This window comes from Coturnix japonica, chromosome 2, assembly GCF_001577835.2.
Source record: "Coturnix japonica isolate 7356 chromosome 2, Coturnix japonica 2.1, whole genome shotgun sequence".
In the NCBI taxonomy this organism is placed as follows: Eukaryota; Metazoa; Chordata; class Aves; order Galliformes; family Phasianidae; genus Coturnix; species Coturnix japonica.
This window is the reverse complement of record NC_029517.1, coordinates 127,844,717-127,863,044: the sequence shown is the minus strand read 5'-3', so window position 1 is coordinate 127,863,044 and position 18,328 is coordinate 127,844,717. Positions and strand designations below refer to the sequence as shown.

The window sequence follows — 18,328 nt, the reverse complement described above, 5'->3', positions numbered from 1 at the left end:
GTTGACATGGCCCCATGCCAGTTGTCACCTGTGCTGAGGTGCGAGTATTTGCTGGAAGTAGCTTAGCTTCTGAGGCCTCATCCTCCAAGGAAATACACATGTGTAACAATTAAAGCTTGTTCTCAGAAGTCAGTTTTGGGGTTATTTATTACAACCAAGACGCTGAACCCAAAACACTTCAGAAACATTATTTACTTGACTGCAGAGCATCATTTCTTACTGATCCACCACTAATGACTGACAGCATTTACCTGTGCTAGGTATTACAAGAACTTGCTTTCACTTCTGCAAAGCTATCTGGGCAACCAGGCCCAGAAGAATTAGCTTAACTGTAACAGAAGCGCACCTCTGAGGTTGGAATTAAGTTGATACCAGCAAAGAAAAAAGTGACATCAGCACTTTTATTTGTGATTCGTGAGTATGGGAGAGTCCAGCAACAAGTCCAATACCCTCTAGCCAACCAAGACAGCACCCATTGGTGATGGTGACTCAAGTACCTTTGAGATTGTGCTGTAGACCTCTTTAAGTCCTACTGCATGGGTATCCAATCTTTGGCTTTCTTGGGCCACATTGTGTGAAGAACCCCAGATAGTCACTGTCCCTCATGGAGACTCCTGGTGTTCAGGAAACGTGCAGATGTGGCACTCACAGGGACAGGCTTTAGTGGGCACGATGGTAACAGGTTGGTGATGGGACTAGACAATCAAAACAGAAAACACAGCTGCATATTTTTTGCTGTTCACAGGACTGCGTTTAGCCAATGAATCAAAATGCATACAATTATTTGCCATAACTTGAATGAGCCCCGTACTGCTCCTTCCTATGGGGAGGTGTCCCTGCATACAGCAGGGAGTTGGAACTAGATGACTTTAAAGGTCCCTTCCAATGCAAACCATTCTATGATTGATTCCCCATGTAATTCACTTTCTTCCTCTTTCTTTGCTGACCACCAAAGGTCATTAGTTGGTAACAAGCTAAGGCAGACAGCAAACGAAGGAGTCCTCTAAGAACTATTAATAGAAAGAAGCAATGTGCAAATATCTACACATCTAGAAACTGACAGTACCTACACAGCACCGATTCTCATGACTGCTCTTATTTCTTTAAAAAAAACAGAAAACTAACTATGCTGGGGGGAAGAACAGCCAAGGCTTAAAAATCTCTTCAAAGATCAAGTGGGAGATAGCGTTCTGGCGACTGGTGTCCTTAGAACCACTTTTAGACGTGCATCACATGCAAGTTCAGTGGGATTCAATGGGCCATGGATTCAAAAAATAGAAATAAAATGGGTAGTTTACACAACACTCTATGCAATCCAGTCTTCAGAGGAAAAATAAAGCACTTGTGGTCTATGGTTGTTCAAATTCTAATTAAGAAAATCCTCAGTGCATAACATTCCCTTCAGTGCAGGGACAACTGTATTAAGCTCTATTTTTAGCGCCTGAGACAAGATGGAAGAACATCTCAAATTAGCTCAGCACTGAAGTGTGAAAAAGGAGCAAATGGAAAAGGTCCCTGCAGCTAATATGGCCTTAACATTAGTTTGTCTTTAAAATCATTGCTTTAGTGCTGGAAATGAGGGTTTCATGTGTTGTAGACGTTAGCAAAAAAAAAACAACAACAAAAAACAAACAAACAAAAAAAAACAAAAAACAAACTTAATCTAGACTATAATTGTTAGGGGAAAGAAAAAACTTCAATGTGATGAAACTTTTTATTGCAATCACAGAATCTTATAAAGAAACAGATCATTTATCCAGTGTTCCAGTTTTGTGCACACTTTCTTAATAGAAAGACTGTATAGGCTTTTGCAAGTGATGTATTTATATATGAAAAAGCCAAACGGTAAATGCTTCCAATAAATGAATATACAAACATCTGTACATACATGAAAGTTACTTTCGCTGAAAACTGAAGCCTGAGAAACAAATATTATATTCAGCACGGGGCTTAAATAAGACATCTGAATGAGGCAGTGAGTTGGAAGTAGCGATTTTAAGAACTGAAAGCTTTGTCAGATGATGCCCATATCACATATTTCATTTATTTTCAATTCATGGTCTGTGCTGAACTGGGATAAAATATTGGCCCATCTTCTCCTATGTTTCAAGAACACAGCATAGAAATCATGCCATTCTTTAACAACTTACTTCTCCTGTATTTGTGAGCACAAGTACATTTCTTCCCAAGCAGAAGGATCTTATTTCAAACATCTTCACATGATTTTGGCAATTATCGTTAATTAAATCCTCACAAAGTGGCAAAAATGCAGAAAGTGATAAAAAATCAGAAGATCAGAAGAAAAAGAAAGCGCAGCTTCAGCATATACTGGACGTTTGAGACACTTCTCACATTCTTTAAGTTAAAAGTACAACAGGGATATACCAGAACACTAAAAGAAAAGCAGGAAGAGGACTTCTCATTTTTCTTCCTGTTCTGTTCTATTCCCATTTGCCTGCTAGAATCACAGAATCACCAAGGTTTGAAAAGATCTCCAAGTTCATTGTGTACAACCATCCACCTACCACCAAGCAATGGATAGAACTGTATGCTAAGATCCAATATTCGGCAGATGAAAACTAAAAACCACGAGAAAACAGAAAACTTCCCCATTCGTACTAAAAGGCGCTGAATTTCTGGTAGGACAAAATCTTTTTTTTTCTCCCTGATAATACAATACTTAACCTGCTCTGGATACAGCAGCATACAGTCAGTGAAGACGGAAAGCAAATCTAAGGAGAAATCCAAGTCCTGCATACAAAAAGCTGTTTAATTTTTTCTGTCTTCTGTTTGTTACTGAGGTGAAAAAAGACAAATGGAGAACAGTGGATTAAACGAACTCATGGAGAACAGATCTGTATCAATGACTGACATAACTGATAAATCTTTATAAAGACTTTGATTTAGGGAACTTTTGTTATCCAGAGATGAACCATATCACAAGGCGAAGATCAATTTGCACAGAGCCTGTATAGTCAGATATATTTCTACAGATGCTTGCACTGACCTTCTGTCTAAAACAAGATACTCAGGCAGCTGGCTCCTTGATCTGACTCAGGACAAGAAAACAGCAGATCACATATTACTCCAAGATCTGAATTTGTCTTTGTGTTCTTTGAGAGACAGCTTTGAGATGGTGCCTTTGCTAACGTTACATCTAGTGGTTCACTTTTTACACATTCAAGATTATAACATTCTTTTTGTTATGTGAACAACTCAACAGTTTCTGTGTATTAGCATCTCACTCAGATTCTGCCTGATTTTTTTTCATTTTCAATGCTTACCATTTTGCCCCAGTCCACAACACAACTATGACAGAAACTTCCTCAGTAATGTTTGTGAATTTGTCTCCTACAACAGTAAAGTCCTGAACAATCATTTATAGGCAATATAAATATAAAAGAAATCAGTACAATGCACTGACGTTCTTTTGTAATGATGTTCAGAGAAACAAGAGTGTCACTGTATCTCATAAATTGTTAAAAGACAATGTATTCCAAGACAATTCACTGCAAAACTTAAACCTTGAAACTGTTAAAACACTGAAGTAACTCAGGAACATAAAAACCTTGCAATTACTTTGACGCTCAGTAAGAGAATCATCATCATAGAATCACAGAATGCCCTGGGTTGTAAGGGACCTCAGGGATCATGATGCTCCAACCCCTCTGCCACAGGCAGGGCCACCAACCTCCACATTTAATACCAGACAAGGCTGCCCAGGGCCCCATCCAACCTGGCCTTGAACACCTCCATGGATGGGGCACCCAAAGCCTCTCTGGGCAGCCTGTTCCAGCACCTCACCACTGTCATAGTAAAGATCTTCCCCCCGACACACAACCTAAATCTTCCCTCCTTCAACTTAAAACCACTTCCCCTTGTCCTGCAGTTATCTACCCTTTCAAAAAGCACTCAGTATCGAAAATAATTCACTGATTACATAACTTGGCTATGGGCTAAGATACAACTGAAGATTCCCTAAAGCTTTCAGATCCGTACAAATAAAAATATCTGTGGCAGTATGCAGTTTATTTACTACAAGCTAAACACACCACCAAAGATTCCCTAGTGATTTTAAGTGCATACATTCATTAACTCACTAAAAGTGAAGTCCACTGAATAGGAACCCAGGCACATAACAATCTCAACGACCTTTATTGTATTAGAATGCAGCCAACATTATTGCTATTATAAAAAATAAATCACAGAAAAAAGTACTTCACATATCTCTTATAAGATTTTGTAATAGCACACTGCTGCCTCAGAGCTTTTGGCAGCAATGCTCTGATGCTCATGGCTGCAAGCTGAACAAGGCAGCTCTCACCAGTTTTGCAGCAAAGGAAGCTGCTGGTTGAAATAAAGAGCAGTTGAACTAAAGCATGTATAAAAAGTGAGATTCACTCCTGAAGGACCTTTCATGCTAGTTCATTTCCTCCACGTGGTCTCTACTTTTTCATTTGAGTTGTTCAGTTGGTGCAAAATGGCTGCCAAATGCTCAAAATGCTCTTTGTGCTGCGTATTTTCACAGTCGTTACATGCTCGGTCATATTTCCATATATAACAGGTATACACACAGTGTATAATCCTTATTGCTGAAGGCAGGCCCCTATACTGAGGACATAGCAACATAATAAAAACTTCATAAATTGATCGCTTATAGCAATACAGGCTCAGTATAAGAGAAAATAGTAGCAACCAATCGAACACAAAGATAGCAAAGGACATTTAGAGAGTGATTAAGCTCTGATCTTAATAAGCACTCTGAAATTAAAGCTGACAGATTGCAATGTTATTAAGCAACAGGGAGAAAACACATGGTTCCAGTCTTCTAAACCGACACGGCAAAGGCAGGTATCATTTGCAAACAGATGGCACAGTTGCACCCACCCCCTTCACACATCAGTATCTCCGTATTACTAGGAAAAAAACAAGGAGCTCAAGAGCAAGCAGAAACTCAGACATTAATCAGCAGGGCGATGGCTGCTCTGTAAGAGTTCTGCACCCATGGAAAAAAAACAGCTTCAGTTCTTTGCAAGTCAGCAAAGAAATCTACTAGGAAACTGCAGTTCATCTCCTAAGAAAAATAATAGTTCTGCAGCTGTTTAACACTCCACATCTGAACAAATACATACACACTGAAGTCCAGAATATCTAAAATAGGGGAATTAGCTTCCCTACAGTTATCCAAGGAAAGTATTATAGGAATTATCTTCCAATGCATTTCCTGCCAGGTGATTTGAAGTATCTCCGTTTTATAACTGCAGTGTCATCAGAAAACATGTACTAGAGGCTGCCTATGTCACCAAGCCTGTGCTTCATTTATGACTGTAATACTGATGTCCATCATTCCAACTTAGAAATCCTGATAGAAAGCCTTCAATATTGTCACAGGAAGAAAGGTTTAAAATGAATCACTCCTGATACCTCCAGGACAGAAAACAGGCGGGCAGATTTCTGACAGAGTTCAGCATTTCAAGGCTTCACAAGTTTGCCATTTAGTATTGTACCTCATAAGAGGTAATGGGGTATTTCCCTTTAATTTTCTTCTTTTTTTCTAACAAATTATAAGGGGAGGCTAAAAATTTAACAACTGAATCTTACTTCTCTGCACAGATGTATCACAAACAGGTGGCACAACACCACCAACTACTATTTTCTCCTCTGCCTCCTTCATCAACCATCACAAGAAACTGAAATCACTGTCCAGGTAAGCGATGGTGTAAATAGATTGTGTGTAGATACTTGGATTAGTGAGGAAGCAGGAAAACAGATTGAAAATAATGCATAAAGAAAAATGATTCTCTCGATAAGGCCAATTAGAAGACATGATTATATGAACCAGATCACATCAGGTTTGACTGGCAAATGAGTTAAGCAATCAATTGTAGGTTATATTCTGTGCATAACATTCAGTCATTTTACGGCACCTGACTTGTCTTTAAAACATAGGATGTTCCAAAAGCATCCTATCAACATGAGTAATTGAGAAACCAGGGCCAAAAGTGATCTTCAGGTGTCAGAGACTAACACTGCAATTTGAAAGAGAAGTCAGACAAGTTTGTGAAGCACTCAAGCAACAGACAGTGCATCACAGCACTGCCCGTAAGTACATTTTCTTACAAGTTGTGAATGCTTGCAAGGTACGTATCTAATGACTGACTACACAGGAAGACAAACAAACGTTAATCAGATGTTGTTTTGGTAAGTAGAGTCCATCCTGAATCAGGCAGGATCCTCAGAGATAAAGTTGAGTACTCAGGTACATTTAGACTACTGCATACACAGACAGAAGTGAAAGCTGCACAGGCAATTTTAGCTCTGACCTTATGACTTCCTTTTCAAATACCTTTTCTCCACCTCTGCACTAACAAGATAATCTCATTCCTCTCACCTGGAATTTCTTAGTTCACCTCCACCTTCCATAACATTTCTAGTTTATTGTATCACACACACTGCATAGTATCAGTGCAGTGTGTGCTGTATAAGCTTGTAAATACACTCCACTTTCCTTCAAAGTAAGCCAGCTGGATTCCACTTCTCTTATACAGTTCACGCAGCAACACACATTCAAGGATATGCAGCAAGTGAATAACATATAAGAGTCTCACATACCTAAAAGCAAATAGGTCACTCGGCTATTCACATTGTTTTAAGCCATTAAGTATCCAACTATATAACACATCAGAATATTTTCTTTATTAACAGTTGTTATAAAAAAGTCAACTCCTCCTGTTGTATTTCAAAGCTGCCAATCGTGATTCTACAGTTACCTTCAATGTTATCACATGGCTCTACAATACCTCCTTATAAGCTTGATGTGGCGATGTGTTTGGAATAGCAACCACTCTGTGACATGGGCTTACACTTCATTTTTGACGTCAAAAGTGATAATAACTTCAGACATGACAGACGGACAAGAAATGTCAGGGAAGGGTGTTTTTCTTTTTTAGCAGCCACGCTACTGTCTCAATGATGCTTATATCACAAAAGTTCAGTGCACAGGTTGCAGTGTCTTTCCCAGTTAAACCATCTTTGGCACATTTTTCAATGTTATGAATCCTCAAAAAGGCATTCCAAGAACTTCTGATGTCTGTACATGATTATAATACACATTCGGATGTAGATCAGGAAGAAAAGTTGAAAATGTAGAGTACGCAGAATAGTTTTAATAAACAGTTTTACATACAGTACCTTACATATAGAACAGTGTGTTTGCAAATTTAAATAATTTTTGAATGTACAGTGGCTTGTACTCTTATCAAAAGTTAAATTCAAGTTTACCTGTCTATCGGTTCTAAAATGCATTTATACAGATAACTAGAACTGATAAACAGATGTGAGGCATAAAATGTTCAAGTATCTTTGTCCTCAGTTAAATAGCCTCCTTTTAACAGTCATATCTTACAAATTTCAAAACCTGTACATACATTATTTTCAATTTTAGAAACTGTTTGTTAAAAGGTAACGTTTTATGTTAACCACCAGTTCTTATAGTCTATTGAGAAAAAAAAATAGATGTGTAGATATAAATGTATATAGTATGTATAAATGTATATGTGTATGTGTACACATATACACGCACATACAAGTATGCACGTAGCACTGGGGTACAGCGGCAACTTATAAGCACGAGAAAAGCCCTGGGCTCAAAAATCAGCAGAAGCAAACAGAACAACTAGGTTGCCTTTGGTTTCATGATGTTGCATTTACTGAAGCTGGAAGTTTTGTTGTATAATGTATATTGCAATAATTATCCTAGTGGTTCAGCATACCAACAGCCACAGACCATTTCACTGCTCTTGTCATTCCTCATCCCAGCTGAGGATGGTGAAGTAACACCGGAACAGAGCTACCCAGGACAAGAAAAAAATTGTACTTTAAATCCTGAATACTCCCCAGAGAACATAAAAAATATAAACTAGATATAATTTTGGATGGATTGCTGGCACCAAGTAGGAATATGGAAATAACCTTCATGTAAGCCATAATGAAAATCTCATTCCAGTGGTTGTAACGTTATTTGGCACATCTGACCACGGTTTGCCACTCACGTTTTAAAGGAGCCTAAGGGTGCTGTAATAAAGTTTTTTTATTTAAAAAAATACTTTGAAAAGGAGACTGTGACAAGTAGCTTCTTTCAAAATCAAAGCTAATATGCTCACTTTCCTGAACATTCATGAGAAAAGAAAATCATCTATAAACTTCTCTTGTAGAGAGGATGCAGATCTCTCTGTGTCTTTTATTGAGGAGAACAATTTTGTAAAAACGCAGTTCAAAATTTTTTAGGCAGCTGAATTCCATGAATTTAGAATTTTCCACCAGATGTTTCAAAACAGCAGAATTGTTCTTTGAAGAGATTTTGCTCAGCTTTCCTGTATGCAGAAGATTCTTTGTTTGTCATACTGAGATACAAACATTTCTCAGTGCATAACACATCATATTTTGAGGTTTGGACATGAATATTTAGATTTTCAGTATAACAGATTGCTTACTCTAGGATTCCTCTCCACTCCCTAAAACTTTAGGCTATTTATGCAATCATCAAAGAACAATATAAACGCTCGGCTTTTTGCTGTCTTCCTATTAGTCTTTGTGGCTAGTAAGAAAATTCACCGTAGAGAACCTATTTTTATTTCTTTATTCTTCCTTTTGTCATACAGAACAAAGCGTTGCTATTTGCTGTACTTTCCCCATGTCAAGTAAGAGCTGTTTAATACGTCGCTTCAGCTGAGGCAATCTTGCTAAAGGATCTGGTGGCTCCAGTTCTCCAGTGAAATCAAGCCAGCTTTCTAAAACTACAAAAAGAAAATGAAGAAGAAATTGATCAGAATAAGTCTCTGAGAAACAATTTTAAGAACAGTTAAACCTTTCTCGAATATTTTATCTTTAATGAGAAGGGAAAAAATACCGAGGCTGTGATTTTTCCAACAAATCAAACATACCTTCTAATTTGATTGTTACTGTAGATACCCAAGAGCAAAGTACAGCCTAGGCTAATGATTTACTGTCTACACACAATAAAGAAACTTCAGTCCTGTGCCTTCTATCCATTATAGATCTCCAACAGAAAAAGCAGACTAGGAATGTTAAAATCACTACAGTTCTAGATTCACTTCTGTCACTTAATCATGCTCCTAGTTATAAGGTTCAGGCTACATAAAAGGTTCCCAGTCTGAAATGTTTTTAAATTAATTTCTATGCTTGTAGAAACAAAAAAGGCAAAAGAAACCTTGTATTTCAAGAAACACTGCCTCATGTGAGGCGGTAATAAAACTGCAAATAAGAGTCAAATGACCATTTGACAAAAATTATGAAGGATTCTCGTGAAAACACTGCACTCAAGTCCCTCTCATTCCTACCTTTCTACAACTAGAGAGTAAATTCATGTGCTGCAATGTTTACTTCTACAGTACAGTCTCACGCATGCTTTCCCAGGAAGCCTGGTTTGCTTTCCTGAATCCAGTTAGGCAGAATGAACCAACTTTTCCTAAATACTGTCAAGTAATAGGACAATCAAGCTATTTTAGGTATATACACAAGCATCTGTAAATGCAGTTACCATCAACTTCCTTTTCAATCAGGTCCATTCTGCTGGTGACTTCATTCTGTACATTCTCTATATGGGTAAGGAGATTTAGCTGCCATTGAAGATGTGCATCCACTTGTTCCTCTGAGCCTTTTCTTTCATTACAAACAAACACAGTGTTTTCTTCAGCAGAATTCTTCTTCATAGGGGCAACAGAAAGAAAAAATTGCCATTTAAGAGTATCTATTTAATTTCTAGTGTTCATTTTGACCCTTGATACACTACACTGTTTTAGAACTGTACTTCTGCCTCCTTGACAAAAGCATACTCAGCAGCCAGGTATCAGAACACATCAGTAAACTAAAACAAACAAAATGCAAATTCCATACAAATGAGCAAGTTTTTTACTGGGGGAGCAAAACAGAAGTGAGGGCAGGTAAAGTTTCTTTAATGCAGTAAGACAGGTTGTATTTCTGTGCTCTGTTTACAAAAATCATGACTCAATTCATGAAGTGCTGAACTGCATCAGTGTAACAACAAAAAAATATACAAAACCCAAAGGACTGCTCCAAGTATAGGCAAAGAATGAATGAAAGCTGCACAAAATACACTGATGCCGAAGATGTCAGAAGTTGTTGTTTTGCAAAGTGTACCATTCATCTGTTGTTACAAACAGAAGTCTTTGCTCCCTACACTGTGATTCCCTGTAACTTGCCAGTACAAGTTTTAGCCAGAATTAAATGTGTTCAGGGCTGGGTACAGGAACCTTAACACTGATGCCATGCTATGCAAATGTGGTATATGTAGAAGATTAACTTGTTTTGAACAAACTAATTATTTCAAAGACGACAGCAAACAAATTTCTCATCTTATCTGTCTGATGTTTTGGCCACTGGCTGCGACCAAAGAAAGTATACCAGATTAATTAATGTGTTTCTTCAAAGAATCTCTGTTACTTTGAAGGATTTGAAGTTTTAATGTTATACTCATTATGATTTCTTATCTCACGGAAGTTATTTCATTATTAACAATTCTGTTTTAGAGACTTAATTCAAGGAAAATTCAAGGTATGTGCTCACACAGAATCAGTTCACAGCAAGAAATGACTTTGATGTAAGGGCAAGTAGTGAATTTAATCATTTTAATACACTTCATCGATGAAGTGCTAAAACGCTTTCCATGTCACATCAGTACATACTTCACACATGTCTTCTTCCAGTCATCGACAGTAAGAGTATAAAAACCAAGAAGTGGGGAACTGACAGATCTTTAACCACTTCCTAAGCAGAAATCAACAATTTCATTTATGTCTTAAAAAAATAAGTCCAACTTAGACCATCCTGCTGACAGCTTTGTAAGGAAGTCCTAGAGGACAAGCACTTAATATTCACAATATTCACAAAATTATTTACCGAAGATCATTTTTGAACGTCATAAATTCCTCTAAACTCTCAAACTAGATAAAATCTTCCATCTTTCAAATATCAGTTTTGCCTCCTTAATTTCACTATTCACATCCTTCACAATTACATTGGAAATATTCTATACAAAGACCAAACGCCCCATTTCTGACAATTTTCAGATGCTTCTGTACACCTGAGAAGAATGCCGTTTTTGCCCTGCTGAATGAGGCTTCAATTCTATGCCATATATCAGTATCATCTGTTATGTGAATTTTTCAGATGCCTGTGGCAATGAGAAAAAAATCTTGAAACTGTGAGACAACTACAGATTAAGTAACATAGTTGTTGTTTTTTTTCTTTATTCCTACCATATATTTCCTTTTTATGACCTTTGTTTTACTGAACTGGTCAGTTCATAAAACATAACTTAAAACCAAACAGGTTCTCCTCTAAGCTAAGAGACCAGGGGATCGGATCAATGAAGACTATCAGGAGGTGCTGAAAGCAGTGCTGAGAAGTAGAACACACAACAGTTATTGAAGAAGAAATAAGTGGGAGAGTGAGGTGGGGCAAGCTAACATTTTCAGAAGGAAAAAGTAGATGTATGGTCCAAAAAGGGATGAGTATAAAATAATCTGGTCATAGCTTGTAAAAGAAAAGAAGATCTGCAACAGATCCATAGATTCTAATTTAAGCCATTCTAGGATATTAAGAACCCATGTCTAAAAAAAGACAGGAAGGTAGAAAGGAGAATGCATATGATTAGGTTGTAGTTGGACTCAATGATCTTTAAGGTCTTTCCAACCTGAGCAATTCTATGCAAAATCCAAAACAGAAGTTTGAGAAGGAGAAGTGTAGAGAGCTCCTTAGACAGAAGCCACTTCATGTCAAAATGGCACTTCAGTGCCAGTGTCAGCACACTCCTGAGTAAAAAGTAGCTCATGGAGAAACCAGAGTGCTCTTCAACACATCTATGTCCAGACAGTAAGCCACATTTTAGTAGCAAGGCTAACTACTGGCAGGAAGATGAACTAAGGCTTCCCAAAAGAAGTAGTATTCTGACACTGTCCCAACAGATCTCCTCCAAGTTTGGAAGAGAGAGTATCCAGCTCTTCAGGTACATGATTTAGTCTCTACCAGAAACATTATTTTTTCAGTGATTATATGTTTTCTACTTAATTCTACAAAAATAATCATTGCAAATACTACATAACCAACTGTTGGAGAGAAAGCCTATTTGACACTGCTGCAAGTTTATTTACTACAGAAACTGAGTATAAACATGCAATTTAGCACAGTCAGTTCTAACTGGAATGAGCCAAAATTTTCCATTCAGATTACACAGCTCACATGCCAATTTTAAAACTAGAATTAGAAGAAAAAAGATGCATCTTACTCATTTCCTCCACATCAGAAACTGTACTTCGAAAAGGAGATGAATTGGGTGATTTATTCTCACAGTCGGTATTGTAGAAAACGGAAAGGTTTATTTATTTATTTTTGGTTGCTTTTCATTCTTGTCTTGTGGATTATTTTTTTCTTAAAGAGAATTCTTGAGTAAGACCAGACTAAAAAGTATCAACTCCTATCCACAGTGTAATGCATTCAAACATGTAACGCAAAACTGAGAAAGATGTATTAAATTACCAAATATAATCCTGACTAAAAGTCTGTGAAAGCTTTAAGTAGAAGAAATATGCAGTATCAAAAACTCAAAAGAAATTGCACACAACTTTTAAATTGGCTTAATTAATACTAGTGGACTTGTTGGCAATATCACTATTGAAAGGAGAGTAGAGCACGATAACTAACACTAATGAAATCTCAGTTAAACAAAAATACAAATAGAAAATAGAACTGAGAGAAAAAAGAAAACTTGCTCTGTTTTCCTCAGCTCTCCGAAAACAGTGAAATTCTGTTTTTTTTCTTTTGTAATATTGGAGAAGAACAAATATAAACAGCTTTAGCACAGACAATACTTGAAACTTATTTTGCAGTTCAACAAACCAAATATGTCTACTTTGCTCTGATTTTTACTAATTGGCACTGACTTATTTGATAGAGTATGCTGAGTTCTAACAAACACTTCTGAATTACTCACATACTTGACCTTTATCAGATTAAACATATTTGCCTAATCAAGAAACTTCCCAGATGAATGATGGTACTTACCTGCTCATTCATGCCATCATCTTTAAAAGAGTATTGTAAACAGTTTTTGTTCTCTGAACAAAATTCCTGGTCTTCCTCAAAACTACTTGTATCTTCATCATCTGAGCTCATAGGGTCAGCAACTGCCTTGCAATCTTGACCAAAACTCTGTGGCTTTTGGTAACTGTGCTCACTCGTGATATATGTTTCTTCCATTTTCTGGGGTAAACTAGGTAGTTCTTTATGGTTTTGACCATGATACGTCCTTTCAGTTGGATTAACAGCATGTGGAAAAGTCACTATCTTTTTCTCTACTCCGAGAGTTATTTGTTCTTGCTCTTTTCGCTTTCCCGAATAAGCCCAGAGATGAAGGTCTGGGTGATGTTTATTTCTACAACAAAGATGAGAAAAACGTCATACAGAAGATCCTCTTACAGTGCTGTACTATTATAAATCCACTTCTGCTAGACCACAGCTAAGACAAGTGACATTATCAAAGATAAGAGAGCACTGCTGGGTCACTTTATCAATTCAGAATAAATTCACACTGCCCCATTAGCATCAAGTCAGCTACTTAAAAAAAAAACCACAAAAAAACAGCAATAAAAACCAAACAGCAAAAAAACAAAAAATAAAAAAACCCACAAATTATATACCAACTCTGCTGAACATCTAACCCCTGCAGAAGGTGAAGGTACATGTCGCACTGGAACTATTTAAGCTGGAATAAACCCTGGACTGATACTTACTTTAATATCCCAATCTTCAACTGCAATCCATGCAATATTTCTGTTACACCATATACATCTGCCAGCAGGTGATGCGTTGACACAATCTTTTTGGCATTAAGATGAGAGTAGTTCTCTTTCAAAAATGACAAACCACACATGTGTCCATTGTTTAGCCAGTCCTTATCATAAAGATATTTGGCACTCCACCTCTGACCTGGAGGTAAACAATTCAAAAATTCAGAAACATCTAAAGCCACAGCAGAATTGCATTTAAAACTAAAGCGCTATAATTATTTGTTGTATCTCCTAAATGTCTCCTAACATCCATGACAGAATGATTCAAGACCTTATTATTTTATTGATTATCTAAAACTTAATTTTCTAGGATTTAAAGGGAACACTTGTTACTTCACTTAAAAAGCAAAGCTGAAAACTTAATCTCTCTAAATGGCACTTGGAAATGAACAATCTAATTAACGTTGTGATTAAAGTACAAATTATAAAGAAAGTGTACGCCAATCAAACTGCAAAAAAAAATCTTTTAAAATAACTGGAACTTCAATTTTTTGTTTTACAAAAGCTGCAGAAGTTAAAAAGTAATTAAAATACTGATGGAAGTGTTGAAGAGGATTTTAACATCTAGGTTACTTGGGAAAAGCTAACAAATATTTTGCTACAACGATGTATTCAATAACTACTTATAAGAAGCCAGAAGGTGGCTTCATGAAAAGAGAAAACTCAAAAAAATGTGACAGCAGAATTCTTACGCTCTTCTTTGAGAGGTCTTTAACCAAACACTGCTAGACAGGATAAAAACATAAGCAGCCTCGACGTATCCCATGCTATGATATCATCTACAATTTTAATCCAACAGGCATTAATGAGTACTTAGCTAATGCTTCTAAGGTAAAATAATTTTTTTTAAAAATTAAAAAAGCAAAAGCAATATATAACGCTAATTATTTTCGTTTACAGTGATGAGCCCAGATAAACAAACTGACTAAGATTGCAATATCTTACACTAAATTTCATATCAGACTATCATCATATACATAACAAAGAATGGGTTGATGGAAGCCCTTCATACCTTTCAGGAGAATACCCTGTCTATCTCCTTTCTGCCCATTATCCCAATACACTTTAAAATACTGACATTGTGAATGACCTTTTTCTCCTGACATAGAAAGAAAAGAAGTAATAGTTAGGAAGGGAGAGAAGATAAAATTTAGGGACACAGTCTCCGTATAGCAGGGGATAACGAAGTACCTAGTACAGTGCAGGGAAAGAACACAAGACAAATTAGTTGTTATAAATAAGAAAAGGCTTGATTGCTCAGAGTACACCACATAAGGAACTATGAGACATGACTTTATACTATCAACCAACACTCAGTTTGGGGCAAATGGAAAAAGTCACTTCCGTCCAGCTCTAATTACTAAATTTTCTTCTCAGGAAGAACTAATGAAAACTGTATTATTTAATAACTCTGCAAATAGGCTTCAGATAACCCTGTTGGATAAATCACTAGAGGACACCTGTATCAATTGTTAGGAGAAATATTAAAAACTTTAGCACACAAAGCGCATCTTAAAGTTAAACAGGAGTGCCAGATTTCTGCATATGTATTACATATTCAACTTATTTACACAATTCCAGGCAAAAAGACACGTTAAGAAATCCCAACTAATATGAAGCAACAGCCATAGCATATATAAGTGTATGGTGGCAATGAGTCCTTTTCTCTAAAAACGGTATTTAAACAAACAGATCCGATTCCAACCATATGCAAAGCAGATATTTGAACAAGAATGCTTCATTTGCAGACTTTTCAGAGTACAGTGAAATTAATAAGACCTAAAGGTTTGAAGATACTCAGTTCAAAAAACAAAGCTACCGTAATTCAAGTCACAATGAAGACTTAGCAAGTTTAACGAGACAGTACTAAAATAAAAGCAAGTCTCTGCTTACAGTAAGACTTAGAAGAGTTAACCTCAAAGAAGTGAAACATATACATAAAATGCACAAAGCTTTAACAATTTAAGCACTGTATAAGACTTCTGCTTAAAAATCCCAACCAGACAGCTGCAGATAAAGGTAGTTTACTCATACCTGGTGGATCTCTGCAGATATAACAGATGTACTGCTCTGGAATGCTGTCCTCTAATAATCCCATGCATACACTGTGCTGCCAACACAAGCATTCTTCACACTGACGTTAAAAAAACAAAAGCAAAAACTAAAACTAAGCAGATTCAAAAATCAGAAACTATTACTTGTAATCAACAAAATTCAATGAACGACAGTTTAACTTAAACAGCTGGATTGAGTAAAATAATTATGTTTGGGTCGGCAAAGACAAGGCTAAAGGTAGCTTTAGTTTCCTCACCCACAAATTCCAAACTGGAAAAAAAAAAAATGAAGACGCAATATTTAACAGTATTTTATTACAACACTCAACATTTAGCACCTAGATATTTAGCAGTGTAACAGAGACAAAAATATAGTACAGTAAAATAGAAAGATAATGTAATACATTACAGCATAACAGTGAAAAGTAGAAAACTCTTCAGTTTAATAATTTATATTTACAAAGCATCTCTCCAGTGCGCTAGAAAGATGTGCTTTTAATATCGCACCAATGGAAAATCTAAAAGAAAAAGAAAATGAAGAGAAAATGAAAGAGGAGAAATAAGAGAATAGGAGAGCAAAATAGAAGTGGTAAGACATGAAGGCTTAGAAACAGGAAACTGGTTGCTCTCAGTGACACAAAGTATGGAAAGGAGACAAGCAGTCAACATCAGGCTGTCACTGGATATAAGAAATAGGCAGGAAACTATCATTTTTAGGTATATTTCCCTTTCTTAGGTCAGTGTTTCATCTGTTTTCTAAATATCTGCTGTTTACCACTGAAATTCACTCCTCTGCTGACACAAATGTCGAGCATCAGCATATTCAAAACACTGAAGCCACCTTTCCTGGTCATACCACTATAGTTACAAATTCCTCTCCCCTCTCTAAGAATTTCTACATTGGTCCATTTTTACTTGTGTTATTATCACCGTTGCTGAAACGCTGCTCAATTCCTCCATCATACCACTGCATTTTAGTAATGCATTTCCAGGGAACTCTTTTTCATAACTTCCTTTCATTTCCAAAGACTCACTTGAAGTCCATTAACAGGACAATCATTCTTGCTTCCTTCAGTTCTCAATTAAAGGCTTAGTATTTTTCAACAGAAACACTACCATGTTGATAGCGGAATACATACCTTTCCCTTTAAGTGCAAAAAACACAAAAAGTTCATGAACTTTTCAAATTTATGGACAACAGAGTTGTTCTTCTCTTTTCATTGCATCTGATCTAATCACTCTTATAAATTCTTTGAGACAAGGACTTTAAATGAAGCAACCCCTCACTGCAGTACAAACACACATGAAGCAGCAGTTGCAACCTGTCATCAGCTGGATGCCATGCAGACACCACACACTCTTCAAATGTTATCTGTTCTATTTTTATATTAAGACTTACAATCTTAGTAGTTTCTAAAACGAGCAAGTAGTTTCTTGTTTGAGAATTCCTGTTTTAAAGATGAAGTATAAATGCAGCACAAAGATGCTGATAATATTAACACCTGTATGGCAGAGATCATATACAGAGATTCATCTTGTATACAGCTGAGGTGTATTAAGTGAGCAGTCGTGGTGTCTATAGCAGGTACTGTCAAGGATAAGGACTAAACAAGAAGTGCTGGTATAACTACATAGGTCTGTATACAGAGAGAATGATTAGTGTGCGAAAAAGCATTTTTTCCATCTATAAGGAAAAAGTTTACCCTTCCTTACAAACCTGTTCTGCATATTAAATGGTTAGAAGAAACCCATCCAAGAGAAAATGCTCTGCATATGCTGGAGAATCTAAGTGCAAAATATTTTATTATTGCTCACCACTTCTATTTACATTTCTCAATGTAAATTCAGACTATAAAATCTTAAAAGGGAATCTTCAAAAGCACAAAATTTACGTGGAAAATTCAACCCCCTAATTCCTTTACCTGAATCATAAAGCCATTTTCTTCATCCAGTTCACAAATGCATCTAACAATTTCATTGAGAGCATCATCTTCATCCTGAGACTCTTCAAAGTTAGTTGAATCAAAATCCTGATTGTATTCATCACCACTAAGTAACAAACTCTCTGTAGAGGAATCATCCAAGAACTCCATATCTGAAAGGTCTAGTAAAAAGTCACATAAGTGAGAATGTGTGTAAAGAAACTCAATGCTTCAAAAAAAAAAACAATTTTTCTGTCATTTAGAAGTCTTGAGCATGTCAAAAATAAATAAATAAATACACTCAAATGCACTGCTGCTATGTTAAGATTTCTTGATGATTCCCCAGAATATTTTTAATGTAATGTGATACACAAAGTACAATGCAGAACAGCTTGAGGAGTCTGAACTCTTGTACTTCAACTACTTGAATCAAAGGCAGTTGCAATTTATACCTACATTAAAAGTT

At 36.5% G+C, this 18,328-nt stretch overlaps 2 protein-coding genes across 8 annotated transcripts in view; both read right to left on the bottom strand.

The window, feature by feature from the left end:
* TG (thyroglobulin) overlaps positions 1-2,613 on the bottom strand; it is a 133,098-nt gene extending 130,485 nt beyond the window's left edge. The window contains exons 1-2 of the mRNA XM_015856299.2: positions 2,526-2,613; positions 498-518 (exon numbers count right to left, since the gene is read on the bottom strand). Of these exons, the coding sequence (XP_015711785.2) occupies positions 498-518; positions 2,526-2,613 (109 nt within the window). The remainder of the gene's footprint in view (positions 1-497; positions 519-2,525) is intronic.
* Positions 2,614-5,903: 3,290 nt separating this feature from the next.
* Positions 5,904-18,328, bottom strand: part of PHF20L1 (PHD finger protein 20 like 1) — a 48,286-nt gene continuing 35,861 nt past the window's right edge. For 4 of the 7 annotated variants that reach the window (XM_015856300.2, XM_015856301.2, XM_015856303.2 and 1 more), the window contains 7 exons: positions 17,863-18,044; positions 15,921-16,020; positions 14,899-14,985; positions 13,830-14,025; positions 13,102-13,471; positions 9,560-9,725; positions 5,904-8,795 (listed from right to left, as the gene is read on the bottom strand). In XM_015856300.2, coding sequence (XP_015711786.1) covers positions 8,653-8,795; positions 9,560-9,725; positions 13,102-13,471; positions 13,830-14,025; positions 14,899-14,985; positions 15,921-16,020; positions 17,863-18,044 — 1,244 coding nt within the window. In that variant the 3' untranslated portion in view covers positions 5,904-8,652. The remainder of the gene's footprint in view (positions 8,796-9,559; positions 9,726-13,101; positions 13,472-13,829; positions 14,026-14,898; positions 14,986-15,920; positions 16,021-17,862; positions 18,045-18,328) is intronic. The other 3 variants (XM_015856304.2, XM_015856306.2, XM_015856307.2) reach the window with 1 other exon arrangement.